Here is a 14,979-nt window from a genome sequence, read left to right as displayed (position 1 = left end):
CTTATCTTTGCCGTATTTCTCTCCATTCTCCTTCCTCTAATTGAACGTATGCTTCCCCTTGCCTTACGTGTGTCTTAGAACTAATAAAGGCTCCCTTCTGAAAGAGTTTGGTTTAGGAAACAATCAAATGTATTGACCTACCCAAAGAAAGTGATAACTTTCAAAATCATCTCTATGCCTTAGGATAATCCTAATGATGTAATATTAAAGGGCTACAATACTTAGTAGGATTATTCTTGTCACCCACAGACAGTTCATTTATCCTCAAGTCTTGTTTATGAGCATTTGTTTTTCAATTTTAAAATGTAAAATTTCAGACCATGTTGGTTTCTTCCTATTACCAGGTTATGTTTTTGGCTCTCTCTCTCCATTCACTCAATGGGCATATACTCTTTACATGTCTAGTTTCAGCAAAACATAGAGTAAATGTCAATACAACTTTAAAAAAAGGTAGGTAAATAATTATGTATGGATACAGGATGTCCAGAGCCAAATATCTCTATTTTTAAAAATTGTATGATGTTTGTTTTCCAAGTATTTACTATGTCCTTTTTACTCTGCCAGAAATGATAAGAGTATAAGACCTGCCCATAAGCGTTTTAGACTAGTTGGGTAAAACTGAAATATTGGTATGTGAAATAGATATTAATGTGAAGCAGTCTGGTTTACTGTTTCAAAAAAATGAATTATGAAGGCTTTAAATGCTACAGGAGATCTAAGGGAATTGGTGTTTTTTGTTTGTTTTTAATGGAGAGCATCACCACTTGTAAAAGCATGAATGATGAAAGCTTGCAAAGTAAACAGGGACTTTAGTGCCTAATCTTATATAAGCTCTAGCATTTTCCTTGTATGTAGCTCCTTTTTTGACTCATTGGCACATCATGGCTTATGTTTATATTTTTAAGCATCTCTTTTACATACACTTTCATAATATAATTTTGTAACTGCCTCTTGTGAGCTGTTTTTTTCTTGCGTTCAGTTTGAGGAAGATCGTATCTACCGTCACCTGGAGCCTGCCCTAGCTTTCCAGTTAGAGCTGAACCGGATGAGAAATTTTGACCTTACTGCCATCCCATGTGCTAATCACAAGATGCACCTGTACCTTGGAGCAGCCAAGGTGGAAGTGGGCACAGAAGTGACAGACTACAGGTTCTTTGTCCGTGCAATCATCAGACATTCTGATCTGGTCACCAAGGTGGGTGCTGTACTTTAATGGGAAGTTATCCCTGAGGGAAGGGACAGAGAAACAGGCATGGGTCAAAATCAGGTTTTCCTCTTTTGAATCAAGGCTCTTGTTCCCTTTCATCCTACTCTCCAATAACCAGCAGAGGTCTGAGAGTCATTTCTCTCACAGAAGTAAATATTCCATGTAGTGAAGGGCTTTTTCCCCCTTTAATTTAAGTTGTCTTGGTAATGGAAGCATGATAGTACTCGCTTGAGAAAATGAAAAAGCATGCTAACAGAGAAATCACAGGGAAGGTTAGATGATGATAGAGGATAAGGAGAAAAGTTAGAGGTGACCCCATTGTAAACCTGTCTAGAGGTGGGGTGCTTTCTGTACATAGCAAGGTGCTTGCTGGTGTGTTAGTTGTTACTGCATCCTATAGCTGTAACCTTTCTGCAGCTTTTCCTTTCTAAACAGATTTCCTTTCTAAACTGCTCTGTTTGCCATATGTGAGATATAACCCTAGTGGGGTTGCTGCTCTGGAGATGCCCAGCATCCCCACCTGTTGGAAGGAAAGGATACATAAGAGGCAGGAGGAAGGTCTGGCAGGTCTTTATCTGACCCTTGCCTGCCCCTGCTGCCTGTGGTCCTTGGGTTGACCCTAGGGAGAAGGGTAAATAACATCTGCAGCAGGTGCCTTATGACTTGTGACATGCTACTGCTTAAGTATGTATAACAGCTGTTTCTTTTTTTTTTTTTAACATCTTTACTGGAGTATAATTGCTTTACAATACTGTGTTAGTTTCTGCTTTATAACAAAGTGAGTCAGTTATACATATGTCCCCATATCTCTTCCCTCTCACGTCTCCCTCCCTCCCACCCTCCCTATCCTACCCCTCTAGGTGGTCACAAAGCACCGAGCTGATCTCCCTGTGCTGTGCGGCTGCTTCCCACTAGCTATCTATTTTACGTTTGGTAGTATATATATGTCCATGCCACTGTCTCACTTTGTCCCAGCTTACCCTTCCCCCTCCCTGTATCCTCAAGTCCATTCTCTAGTAGGTCTGCATCTTTATTCCCGTCTTGCCCATAGGTTCTTCTGATCATTTTTTTTTCTTTTCTTTTTTTTTTTAGATTCCATATATCTGTGGTAGCATACGGTATTTGTTTTTCTCTTTCTGACTTACTTCACTCTGTATGACAGTCTCTAGGTCCATCCACCTCACTACAAATAACTCAGTTTCGTTCCTTTTTATGGCTGAGTAATATTCCGTTGTATATATGTGCCACATCTTCTTTATCCATTCATCTGTTGATGGACACTTAGGTTGCTTCCATGTCCTGCCTATTGTAAATAGAGCTGCAATGAACATTTTGGTACATGACTCTTTTTGAATTATGGTTTTCTCAGAGTATATGCCCAGTAGTGGGATTGCTGGGTCGTATGGTAGTTCTATTTTTAGTTTTTTAAGGAACCTCCACACTGTTCTCCATAGTGGCTGTATCAATTTACATTCCCACCAACAGTGCAAGAGGGTTCCCTTTTCTCCACACCCTCTCCAGCATTTATTGTTTGTAGATTTTTTGATAATGGCCATTCTGACAGTGTGAGATGATATCTCATTGTAGTTTTGATTTGCATTTCTCTAATGATTAATGATGTTGAGCATTCTTTCATGTGTTTAACAGCTGTTTCTTTATTGCCTCTTTTAAAACACATTAATGTTGGTGGTGATTTTCTTTCCTGCATAGGAAGCTTCCTTTGAATATCTACAAAATGAAGGGGAGCGGCTGCTCCTAGAAGCCATGGATGAGTTGGAGGTCGCTTTTAATAATACAAATGTCCGGACTGACTGCAACCACATCTTCCTCAACTTTGTGCCTACAGTCATCATGGACCCTTCAAAGGTACATTTCTCCTTAGCTTCTCTGCCAGCACTTGCCAACACAAGCAGAGAGATTCATTCATGTTTCTTTGCACTTGGACCTGGAAACAGGTACTCTCGGTCAGCTGATTGAACCCTTGATCTTTAAAGTTTACAGAATGCTTGTAGGACTGGGTTTCTGGGATGGTGTCAAAAATGTGCTGTAACCATTGAAAGCAGACCCCAAAACTGAAGGTGGTAGGATGTTACTAATGCTGGTCACTTATTTGCAGTAGAAAAGTGCAAAACTTCTTCCTCTTCTTCTGTTGGTACCTGTTTTATGATATTTGCCATGATAGCAGTCCTATTTTATTTAATTCCCTAGGATTTCTCATCTGGAATAACTAACTTTGTTATTATTGGGCATTTTGGCAAAATTACTGCTTCTTTTCACAGGTCACCTGGTGGCCTTAGGGAAGTAATACACCTTCCCAAAGTGTCTAACTTAGTTCTCTTTAGTGTTTTTCCATGGAGAGAGAATTTGGTTGATATGTAATTCTGCATATATTTATGTATGTTTTCTTCCCTGAGGCTCTATTCTAAAATGCATTCCATATAATTTAAGGAAGGAAAACAAGGTGATTCTGTACTTGACCTTTTATCCCAGGTGTAGTAAAGACAGGTTGCTCTCTGTTTCTGTTCTCTCTAACCTTTTCATGATATTTTGGAATTTGAATAGGAGAACCCTTTCTCCTATTTTGCTTTTTGAACTTAACATCTAAGACCTGAGAAATCGTTTTGTACTTCTTTTCTTCAAGACTCCAAACTACTGATTGGTTGCTTTGTCTGTCAGGAAAGCCAAGGACAGGGCTACTCATTGAGTTTCATGAAGTCTCATCATCCAGTTTAAGTAAAGGTTCTCCTGAGCATTCTGGGACTGATGAAACTAAAAGACTTAAAACGTGCCCTGGACACTATATAACTATATATATTTGTAGATATGACTTATCATTTCTCAATGAGTTTTTGCTATCAGCCTCTCTGTTTCCACTCCAAACACTCATATGCCCTGGCTCTGTCTTTCTAATCATAGATAGCTGTCAATTTCCTGTATATAGAGGTGTTGACTTTTGTTCCCTCGAAAAAAGGATGGATAGATATCTCTTGGTTAACAAGCAAGTGTGGGAATAGAGACGTTAACTCCTTGAAATCCATTTTAACCTGAACTTCTTTGGAGCAGAAACAAACTACAAGGGTGGCACACACTTCTGAAGAGCCACAAGAGAAGGGTGGTATGAAATTTTTTAAAAAGATGTTCTAAGAACTTGAGAAAGGATTTTAGAGAGATACCTCATTTAAGAAAACATTAATTTTGAGTAGTATGTCCTAGCTGCCTGTAACGCTATTGGAAAAAAATTCTTTTTTGCTTTAGTATGTCAATAAGGAAAAATCACATCTAAGGCCATTTGGTTAAAATAACTCGCTGACCCCTGAAAACTAGGAGCACTAAGCTGTCTTGGTATAAAGCTTAGAGAAATGAGGGAACATCTGCCCCATCTACTTAAGTCCCAGTTGGACTTGGCAGTGACCAAGTTTCAGAGCTCTGTTTAGAGAGAACATTCTAGCACCACATACAAATTGCCTTTCTTTAATTTGTGCAATTTACCAAGAAGCATATATTATAAAGTTTAATAAAATTGTATGGAAAAAAGCTCATGGTGGTAATTGCTATGTTGATTTAAGGTCCTGAAAGTGCAATGAAACATAGTTACTGTGCATATAAATGCTACTTAATAGCTGTTTAAATAGAGATTTTATTCTTATTTGGGGCTTTCTCTTAAATCCCATGGTTTGTAATTTTAGATATCGCAGATCTTTGACATAGACTATGAATATAATTGGGAAAGAGGAAGGGAGTTGTGCGGATTTGGGTGTCGTGAGCCAGAGAAAACCACTCAAATGCCAGGCCAGCATGAAATTGTCCCTGACTTGTTCTAAGCAAGAGTAGGGTTGGGGAGAAACTGTGACTTTTTGTAAGGAATGCATGGAGGACACATCTCCGGAAGCCAGCATCTTTTCCCATTCCTCCCTTCCCAAAGATGGGCAGACCCAAAACAGGTCCTAGTTACAAGGGATTTAAGTTTTATGCTTGGTGATGTGTTTGTGTCAGATTGAGGAATCTGTGCGGAGCATGGTAATGCGCTATGGAAGTCGGCTGTGGAAGTTACGCGTCCTCCAGGCAGAGCTGAAAATCAACATTCGCCTGACACCAACTGGAAAAGCAATTCCCATCCGCCTCTTCCTGACAAACGAGTCTGGCTATTACTTGGACATCAGCCTGTACAAGGAAGTGACTGACTCCAGGACAGCACAGGTACAGTAGTCAAGCAGGCTTCTCAAAGTTTTGACTTGGTCCTAGAGAGAAGCCACTTGTCCTTGTTACAGAAAGACCCAAACTCACAAATCCCATTGTTTCACCTAGTGGGGTTATCCTCTCTTAGCTTAAATGGTTGCATGAATTTGAAACACTTCATTTGCCTCATAAGATGTGCCTCTGTCCTAACCATGGATGTTATGAAACCCTTAACCTTTTGTCATGTATTGATGAGCCCTAACAGGTGCCAAGTGAACCTGACTCCACAGGTAACTGTGCAGTTTAGGGCTCTTTTTTAGAGGGCTCTTGGGCTACTTGAGCAGTCTTGTCTCTTCTGATCTGATTTGTCCTTGTTCCCATTTTCAGCCTATTTAGACCACTCATTGGCAAGTAAAGGAAGGGGAATTGTTGAAATATGAAATATCTCAAAGAAGGAAAATTTCAACATAATACAATAATAGCTTGAGCAATATCAAGCAGTGACTTTATCTTATTTACCCTTTATTCCATTTACACACATTATCTTTCCTTCAAAGAGTTCAGAGTATCATGTATCTGTAAAAGAGCAAAGTGGCAAACTTTAACCCATTTTTTCAGATAGAAAAATTGAGAATATGAAAATGGAAAGTGACTTTCTAACTAGATTGGTTCTATGATAACAAAGAATTCCCTTTTAATCTGTTTTACCACCTTGGTTTCTCAATATTTGGGCCATTTGCTATGATACAGGATTTAGGTCAGTTCACCGTTGCTCACATCTTTTTAAGAACTGGGATGTTAATTGTAGGTCTCTGGCCTGAACTTGGGAAGTGTCTTTCTTCTCATTAAAGGATGAACTTGCTCCTTTGTATGTGTACACAAAGGTCTCAGTCTGTTCTATGTATTGGGTGACAGAAAGAGATTATATGTCTCTTGTTTTTTTTCTATGTCCTTTTAAATCTGGGAACAGCAGTAAGAAAAGATTTTTTGCTGGTATTTTGAAGATGAGTTTTAAAATTCTAGGTTTGGACAGTTGTCAGAGCGACCTTTCATTTTGTGCTTTGATTCCCAGTTAGATGGCCAGAGAAACCTATCACTTGAGAAGTGAACAGTTAAAACAGAGAGAAAGTGTGCATAAGAGTGCAAGGGGTGAGCAAGAGAAAGAGTATTCAATAATTTTTTGCTGCATTTGATGTTTTTCAGGACAACCTTAAAGACATTTTCAGTCAAAGCTTTCCATGGGCAGGGATGTTTTTAATTAACTTCTGCAGTGGCTTCAAGGCAGATCTATTCTTGTGAAAAATAAGATGGCCACTTGAGACTTTAATGTTTTTAATAAATACATTTGTTCTTCATAACTATTCCCCCCCCCTTTCTTTTATTTGAAAGCTCTTAGATTTCCCTCATGCTGGGTAGTGGTGACACAGGGGCATGAAAGGAGCAGATGCCTTCAATCAGGGTTTAGTACTGTGCCTGGCACAAAATAAGCACTCACTAAGTATCTGAGAGAATGAATGAGCTGCCTTTAGCCTGAGGGAGCACCCCTCTTACCATGGGTCCGGCATGTTTAGTAAGCCCTGAAGGAAGGGGTCTCCCTGAGGCTCTTCAGTTGAGATTCAACAGCCATTGCCAAGTGTGAACTCAGGAGCCCACGACTGGAGGAGGGGAGACCACAAAAGGAACAGCTTCTAACTCAGTTCTGGCACCCTGAAAGCCTACTTGATGTTTCTTGCCAATTTGTTTTTTCCCTTTCTTTGCTCTAGTGAGTCATTATATGAATTTAAAACAATATAGAACCATGTGTATCATTCATTCATTTGTTCATTAATTTAACATTTATTGACCACGTATCATGTATCAAGCAGTATGGATACAAAGATAAAAAGTGATGTCTCTTCTCAAGAAATTTACCTCATGATGGAAGAAGATGGATAATTAGTTTCTCTGTTGTATGATTATGATTTGTGCCATCATAAAATAAGTACCAGGTTCTAAGGGAGCAGACTATATGGGATCAGAGATTGTTTTCCAAGAGAAGCCCTTTTGATGGCCTCCGGTGAAGTGTGTGATAAATAAAATGTGTACCTGTTTTCATGAACTTGTAAAACATATACTTTACCAGTTTTAATTACTATGGCCATTATAGTAGAAAATGGAATTAACATAGACAACATAGATAGATAAGTGACCATTCAGAGGCTTCCAATGCTGTCCATTGTTATCAACCTCTTGCTCCAGAATAATTTTTTATTCTTTCTGCCAACAAGGAGCAAGGTTGACTGGCTTGAGTTTCAGATTGTCTTATTTTCCTTGTATAGTCTTTGTGGAATTAGCTGTAGTGAACACTGATGTCAGGCAGTCATAGTAGAGAGATCTGAGTAATCCACTGCATAAATCAGTTGATTTCCAATGTGTAGTGTAAGAGGGAAATATACATTTCAAAATCAACTTTGTTGAGATAGAACTTACATGTAATAAAATGCACTCATTTTATGTGTGCAGTTTAATTCATTCTGAAATTGCACACACCTGTGTAACCACCATCACAATCATGATAGAGAACCCTTGACACCCTCAAAAGTTTTCTTGTTCTCCTTTGCAGCCCCAGCCCTAGGCATCCACTGATCTGTTTTCTATTATTATAGAGTAGTTTTGCCTGTCCTAGAATTTCATATAAATGAAATTAGACAATATGTACTATTTTGTGTCTGGCTTCTTTTGCTCAGCATAGTGTTCTTGAGATTCATCCATGTTGCATGGATTATGGGTATGTTCCTTTTCACTGCTGAGTAGTGTTCCATTTTAGGAATATACCAAAATTTTTATATCCATTCACCTGTCAATGGACATTTGAGACTTTATTTTTCCAGTTTGGGCTATTCTGAATAAAGCTGCTGTGAACATTCATTTACAAATATTTGTATAGATATGTTTTCATTTCTCTTGAGTAAATATATGAGTATAATTATTGAGTCATAGTAAGTATATGTTTAATTTTATAAGAAACTGCCAAACTGTTTGCCAAAGAGGTTGTGCCATTTTAAATTCACACCAGCAGTGAAAGTACCTCCAGTTATGTTGCTTAAATGACCAGCCTGACTTTATTCCAGACCTTGCAAAACTGTACCTCTCTTTCTGTCTAATAGAAAGATAAGACCTATAAGTATGTACTTGGAATGTAGTTCCAAGAACCTACTGCTTTTGCTCCTTTTTTTCTTATTTTGGTTTGGGTTATCTCCTCTAAGTCCAGTTTTCACATACTAACACCCTGGCCTCACTTAACACTTTGAATCTCTTGAAACATTACTATTTCTACCTCTCACATTACTAAGACAATGCTAATTCTACCTCCTACCTGGTGACTTTCATCATTGGTCATGTGCAAGAGGATTTGGAGCTCCATTCTGTTGGGCTTTAAGCAGCCCAAGACAAATTTTGCCCAGAATAGGACCTGATTGACAAGTCAGTAGAACACATTTGTTCCTCTGATCTAAAGGGCTAAGGATTCACTTAACTGAACTGTACCCAGGATATAGGAGAGTACTTAATTCTTTTCTAATGCCTGTTTAGCAGGTCTGCAAATCTATTCATTAGTGGTAGACTTAAGCTTATATATTTTAGGCCTGAATAAGTATGTGGGTATACACACATACCCTCACATCCCAATCTCCATTTGTATTCACTGCATTGGGAATCTATGTTTTATGTATTCATGCATAAAGTGCCTAGTTTAGTGTCATACAACCTCTGGGCACTCAATAAATATTAATTGAATTGAAATAATGGCATCCCTTATAAATATTCATAAGCAAATAAAACTGTCTAAATATATCAAATATGAAGTACTCTTCTAGAAATATTTGGGTTAAAATAATTAAAAACTGGTGTAGTGATTTTATTATGTGACAATATAAGTATTGCAGGAGCTTATTCACTAGTCGTAGACATAGTATACTGGGGGAAATACATATGTGTGTATATTTTATATATATATTTTAATAAATTTTTTTTTTTTTTTTTTTTACTATAGGCTGTGTCTTATGAGCTAACAAGAATTAGCTAGCTAGATGGACGGATGAAATCCACTTGTGTCAGAAATCTTTGAAGCCTTTATATAGCTAATCGTACTTATGAAGCACCTTCTAATCAAATAGACTAAAGTGTAGGTGACCTGGTAGAGCCTCAACCTTGCCTTCTACCACTGGGGAAAGAACAGAATTCTCTTTAGTGCTTAGCTGTTTCTCAGCTTAAATACTAGAACTGCTTAGTTGGTTAGTTGACATGCTTTGTTTCTGAATATATGGGATTCAAGTCACTTTAGAAGGCAAACATTGTCAGTCTATCTCTGAAATGTGAAACTTAACGCTGTGCTTTCTTGTTGATTTCAAAAGTGTGATATGTGGTCGGTTACATACCATCTTTTGGAGTTGGTTAATCTGTAAAGAGGTGAGAGCACCATGTACCCAATGTTAAGAGGCATATCTTAGCTACTCAACCCACCAAAAATGTGTTTCAAGAAATAACATTTGTGAAAAAAAGTCCCTCTAGGCAGGTGATTTGATTTTTCCCCCTGTCTTTTAACTCCCCATGCCATCCTCTTTTTCCTGCAGATCATGTTTCAGGCATACGGAGACAAACAGGGACCATTACATGGAATGTTAATCAACACTCCCTATGTGACCAAAGACCTGCTTCAATCAAAGAGGTTCCAGGCACAGTCCTTAGGGACAACATACATATATGATATCCCAGAGATGTTTCGGCAGGTAAAGGTGGCTAACGGAGGGGGAACTCTGACGTGTGCCAAAGAGGCAAGATTTTTCCTGAATTTTCATCAGATGCAGCTTAGACTGGAATAGGGCACTTTCAAAAGGCAGGAAATATCTTGACACTGTTCTCACTTCTATCTCTTTTGGGATTGTGACTGCCAACTCAGATGTTGGGTGGTTCTTTATGAATTAACAGGAAGAATGGTGAGGCTAGGGGCCTCTGTTGAGCAGAAAAGAGTAAACCGAGACCACATGCCTGCGATGGTAGTTTACGATGACCGGTGTAAGGAGTTACATTTAGGTGTCTATTTCCAAAGCCTATATTCAAATCAAAAAGAGATTTGAAACTCCAGTTCTCGTTTTCCTATTTTCCAAGATAACCCAGGTCTCTAACTGATAACCTAGGTTAATGTGATGAGAATCAATATATAACATATACAAATGGATATAGAGTTCATGGTACACAGTTTAAATTATCAGTTCTTTTGTGGGAGATTTATTATAGCTGAATAAAAACTAGTGTATCAAAAGAGTACTGAATTTGTCCTTAAAAAAATATGTGAATATAGGATTTTTCCGAGTCTCCTAGTCAAAAATACCAGTGTTACCACATTTGAATTTTAATAAAGTAATATATGTGGTCTTAGTAAATAGTCTTTCTGTAATTCCTGTATTATTCAGGAATACAAGAGATTTCCTTTATGTAACCATTTGTTTACAAGGTCTCTCTCTTGAAACATAGCTGTCTTCGTTCAGTATTACCGGCATTGTTAGCCTAGAAGTTGAGTGTTGATTCTGTTCCCCGGTGCCAGTGCCATAAAGAGAAATCACATCCTATATCATTCTTCCTATAGAATAGACATAAACACAGTGATTTGGACTTGTAAGTATGAATGAGTCATATTGGTTTTAAATGTTGCTTTGAGGCAAGCAGAGAAACAACTGAACTAGTTCCCACTTCATGCAGCAATATTTTTGGTAATATGCAATTGGGAGTGGAAATTGAAATGGTTTTAAAATGATAGGTGTGTCTCTCTGTTTTCTCAAATTTGAGCAGACTTGATTTGCACATTTACAGTCACACACCTCTAGTGAGCTAATTGCCGTGTATGGGCCTGTAGCTTTGAAAAGATAATAGAAAGAAGATGCTTCCCCTGAACCTCTAGTAGAAACTCTATTCTTGTGTTCTTGGGTTTACTTTGTATTAGCTGAGTGTCATGTCACTTTCCTGGTTATTCTTCTGTAGCCAAGTTTCTCTAGGATTTCTCTTCCTTTTTTAAAGAGGGACTGATTCATTCTGATTCATGATCGCTCAGTAGTTTGATGTTGTTGGAAAAGTGCCTGATTTTTGGCGTGTAAAAAACATTATGTTAAAGACAATTACAAATCTATTTCAACTGAGAATGAAAGCTCTAGAATTTGGTCTAACCTTTAGACGCTCAGCAGAACATTTGGAAAAGAAAGAGCAAAACTAGACTGATGATATTTTAATATTTATTTTGTTCATGTTGAAATGCTAATTGTTACTGATTAGTCAAACTTTTCTCCTCCTTTAGTCCCTGATCAAACTCTGGGAGTCTATGTCCACTCAGGCATTCCTTCCATCACCCCCTCTGCCTTCAGACATGCTGACGTACACTGAGCTTGTGTTGGATGATCAAGGTCAACTGGTCCACATGAACAGGCTTCCAGGAGGAAATGAGGCAAGTAGTTGCGCCCCCCTCTCCCCTTTCTTATCTCTGTGCCCACTAGTACCAGCTTTCCGTGTGGGTGGTCATTAAATAATATTAATTAAGATCTGAGTGGCATAGGCAGCATAGTAGTCCTGTTGGTAGAATTCTTTAGCCAGAGAACATTGACTGGATAGCAAGGCATTATCATTAGTTTTTTCAGTGTGATAATGGTATTACATTTTTTTAAAATGCTATTACAATTTTGCTTTTTAAAAAAGAGTATTGTTTTCTGTTAGAGATACATACTAAAATAGTTATAGATAAAATGATCTAATCTCTAGGATTTGCTTCAGAATAATGAGGGGGTGTGAATGTGGGAGTACAGATGAAACAGGATTGAACATGAGTTGTTAACTGAAGCTAGGTGATAGATACATAGGACTAGATTATTTTCTCTGTTTTTGTATATTTGAAAATTTGAGATTTTTCTATGATAAAAGCATTTAGAATATTTCTTGATGTTTTTCCTTATTTGGATACTTACTTTGCATACTGGTGTACGGTTTTTGATACGTTTTTTTGTGCTCAGGTAATTTCATCTGGTACTGTTGTGAGCATGGTAAATATTTTCTTCTTAAAGGGGCCCAATCAGAACCAGGGGTTTAAACATAAAAGGAGGTAATGGTGAACCCGTGTCTGATAGTTATCCAGGAATGCCTTTTCTAGCTTTGGATTCCTTTCTCCTATAGTACACTGTTAATGATGTAAAGTCGTATTCTGCCCTATACCCGACATCCTCCTCAGTGCACTGAGATTCTTCCTGATTCTAACTATGCTTCTAATGTACAGTTGTAACAACAGTGATAACAACAGTAATAAGCCTAAAATGAGATATGTTTTTATTTTAACCTTAGATGTAATCCCTAGATAAATCTCGTTCCTTAGAAGGAGTAATCTCTATCTGAGTGTTCACCATAAACAGACTGGGTAGACCTTTGGGGATAAATGCAATTTTTTCCCCATTTTATGCAGTATCTTTTTCAAAACAACTTCCTATATGTACTAGGTGCGTGGCTGCTCAGCGAGTACACCCGTGGCCCAAAAGTGGATGGTTTGGTATTAAGACGGATGCAAGCACTGGACCCGATGGAGAGTATCAGACTTGTAGGAGTTCTTCTGATCTAATAGCAAAGGCGAGAGGCTGGGGAGAAAGGATGCGTAGAATTTTGACGCGAGTAGGTGTATGTATACTCATTCACGCACGAAGTTGCAGCAGAGCTTTATGCCACTGTGTGTAGCATCTACTTAGTGAACCCCTCAGCAGCAAAGAAAAGCTTCATTGTGCTAGACTTAAATTCTGATTCATTGAACAGTGGAGTCTTCAGGAGTGCAAGGCACCCTTGTGAACATGGGACTGAGAGAAAAACGCTTTTAACTAATGTAATTAAAACACAAAATGAGGTTTTTGGCCATGTGAAAACTAGCTGCAGTGCTGTGTGAAACCTCTTGCCATGATCTTTCTGTCCTGCTTTCTCTCTGCTCTCATTCTGTTTGAGCGAATGGAGACTGGGGGAATAGTGAAGTCCCAGAGGGACAGAGCTCTGTTCTTGCTGAAATTACAAGCACAGAGCTGCCTGGGCATGAACATGTAGTGTTTACTCTGCCAGTATGAATACAAATAGTCTTATTATACGGGACTCTGTACCCAAAGACCACACACACACACACACACACACACACACACACACACACACACACACACACGAATAAAAAAAAAAAAAGGTTTATTAACCCTTTTAAGACCCAACAAACCTTGGTGCAAAGGGATGTCTTAAACAGCAGCATAGGACTAGGGCTATGAGTAGTAGCGTCAATACAGGGACCACATGTTTTCCTTTGCCCAATGCTTTAATAATAATCTTGAAATCTAGAAATCCAATAGTATTTAAAATTTTTTTTTGCTTTTCGTCAGTTCTTACTTTCTTCTTGTCCTCCTCTTTTCCCTCCTTAGTTGCCTGTTTTCTTTGTTCTCTTTTCCTTTCCTTCAAATGATTGACTAGGATTGAAGCTGAGTGTTAGCTTGCTGTTGCTGAGTCTTTGAGCTCGGGAGGAGTGAGACTGATTTCTTTTGCAAGCACTTAGTGACTAATGCCCGGCATGGCTGGTGAAGTCAGTCAGTGGCCTTAGCTAGATTATAGGGTCCTGCACAACAGGAGTGAGGTTGGGGTATTAGTATCCAACTCTGTTACCTAGAGCTTGAACGTACAATGAAGCATGTCCACTGAGCGACTGACCAATCTAAAGATGGAGTTTCAGCAGTCAGAACTCTGAGGGACAGCTGTGCCTAAGAGATGACGAGGTGTCAGGAGGATGTATTTCCTCGTGCTGAGCCCAGTTTTATCAAGGCAAGTTGACTTTCAGCAATTGCCGTTTAATTTTCTTTGGCCAAAGAGACAAGTTTGTCATGAGCTTGGCACACTACATATTACCCCAAGAATGATGTGAGGGGAAGGAAAAGAGCTCATGCTGATGAGATTGGGAGCAAATCAGTCCTATCCCAAAGAGAATGGGCATCTGAACGGAGCCTTGAGAAATAGTTTTATTAAAAAAAGGAATAAAAGATTGACCTGTTAATGTTCTGAGAGCCGAGGCTCAATGTAAATGCGTCAATGCTACGTAGACATTAAATCATCATAATGTGGTGTTCTGCAAAGGTGACAGCTCCACCAGGTCATCATGGTGGGTGATATTGCATTACCTTGAAGGATTGGAGTTTCTGGGTTTCAAAGCTAGCACATGGATATAAGGAATACAGGTAAAACAAGAGATTCCTGCAGAGTTTCCCCATGAATTGAGATGCTTCTCCCCATAATCAAAGGCAGAAAGCCTGCACTTATCATACCATCGGCTATGTGGGTAACCAGTCTTTCTTCCCTATTTTTTTTCCAGGACAGGAAATAGGTAAAAAGGTGATGGGACCAGGACTTGGAACAATTCAGTTCCATTTAGTTTTAGGTAACTTGTTTGCCATTTGAGGAAGAATATTGGCTGTTTCAGCAGAGATGTGACCTGCATTTTGAACATTGTGGCCGACTTAAAAGCAGGCAAAAGAGAGCTTTTCTGATGTGACATTAGCTACTCTCTCCTTTCTATT

The 14,979-nt window shown here is 38.6% G+C and overlaps 1 protein-coding gene across 7 annotated transcripts in view; it reads left to right on the top strand.

Annotated features, from left to right (window-relative positions):
* The window catches only part of ACACA (acetyl-CoA carboxylase alpha), a 266,475-nt gene that overhangs the window by 170,638 nt on the left and 80,858 nt on the right, over positions 1-14,979 (top strand). For all 7 annotated transcript variants that reach the window (XM_059908198.1, XM_059908197.1, XM_059908199.1 and 4 more), the window contains 5 exons: positions 980-1,195; positions 2,918-3,073; positions 5,201-5,404; positions 9,994-10,149; positions 11,709-11,855. In XM_059908198.1, the coding sequence (XP_059764181.1) occupies positions 980-1,195; positions 2,918-3,073; positions 5,201-5,404; positions 9,994-10,149; positions 11,709-11,855 (879 nt within the window). The remainder of the gene's footprint in view (positions 1-979; positions 1,196-2,917; positions 3,074-5,200; positions 5,405-9,993; positions 10,150-11,708; positions 11,856-14,979) is intronic.

Source organism: Balaenoptera ricei, chromosome 20, assembly GCF_028023285.1.
Source record: "Balaenoptera ricei isolate mBalRic1 chromosome 20, mBalRic1.hap2, whole genome shotgun sequence".
Lineage (NCBI taxonomy): Eukaryota > Metazoa > Chordata > Mammalia > Artiodactyla > Balaenopteridae > Balaenoptera > Balaenoptera ricei.
The sequence above is the reverse complement of the archived record's forward strand: the minus strand, read 5'-3'. Positions and strand labels throughout refer to the sequence as shown.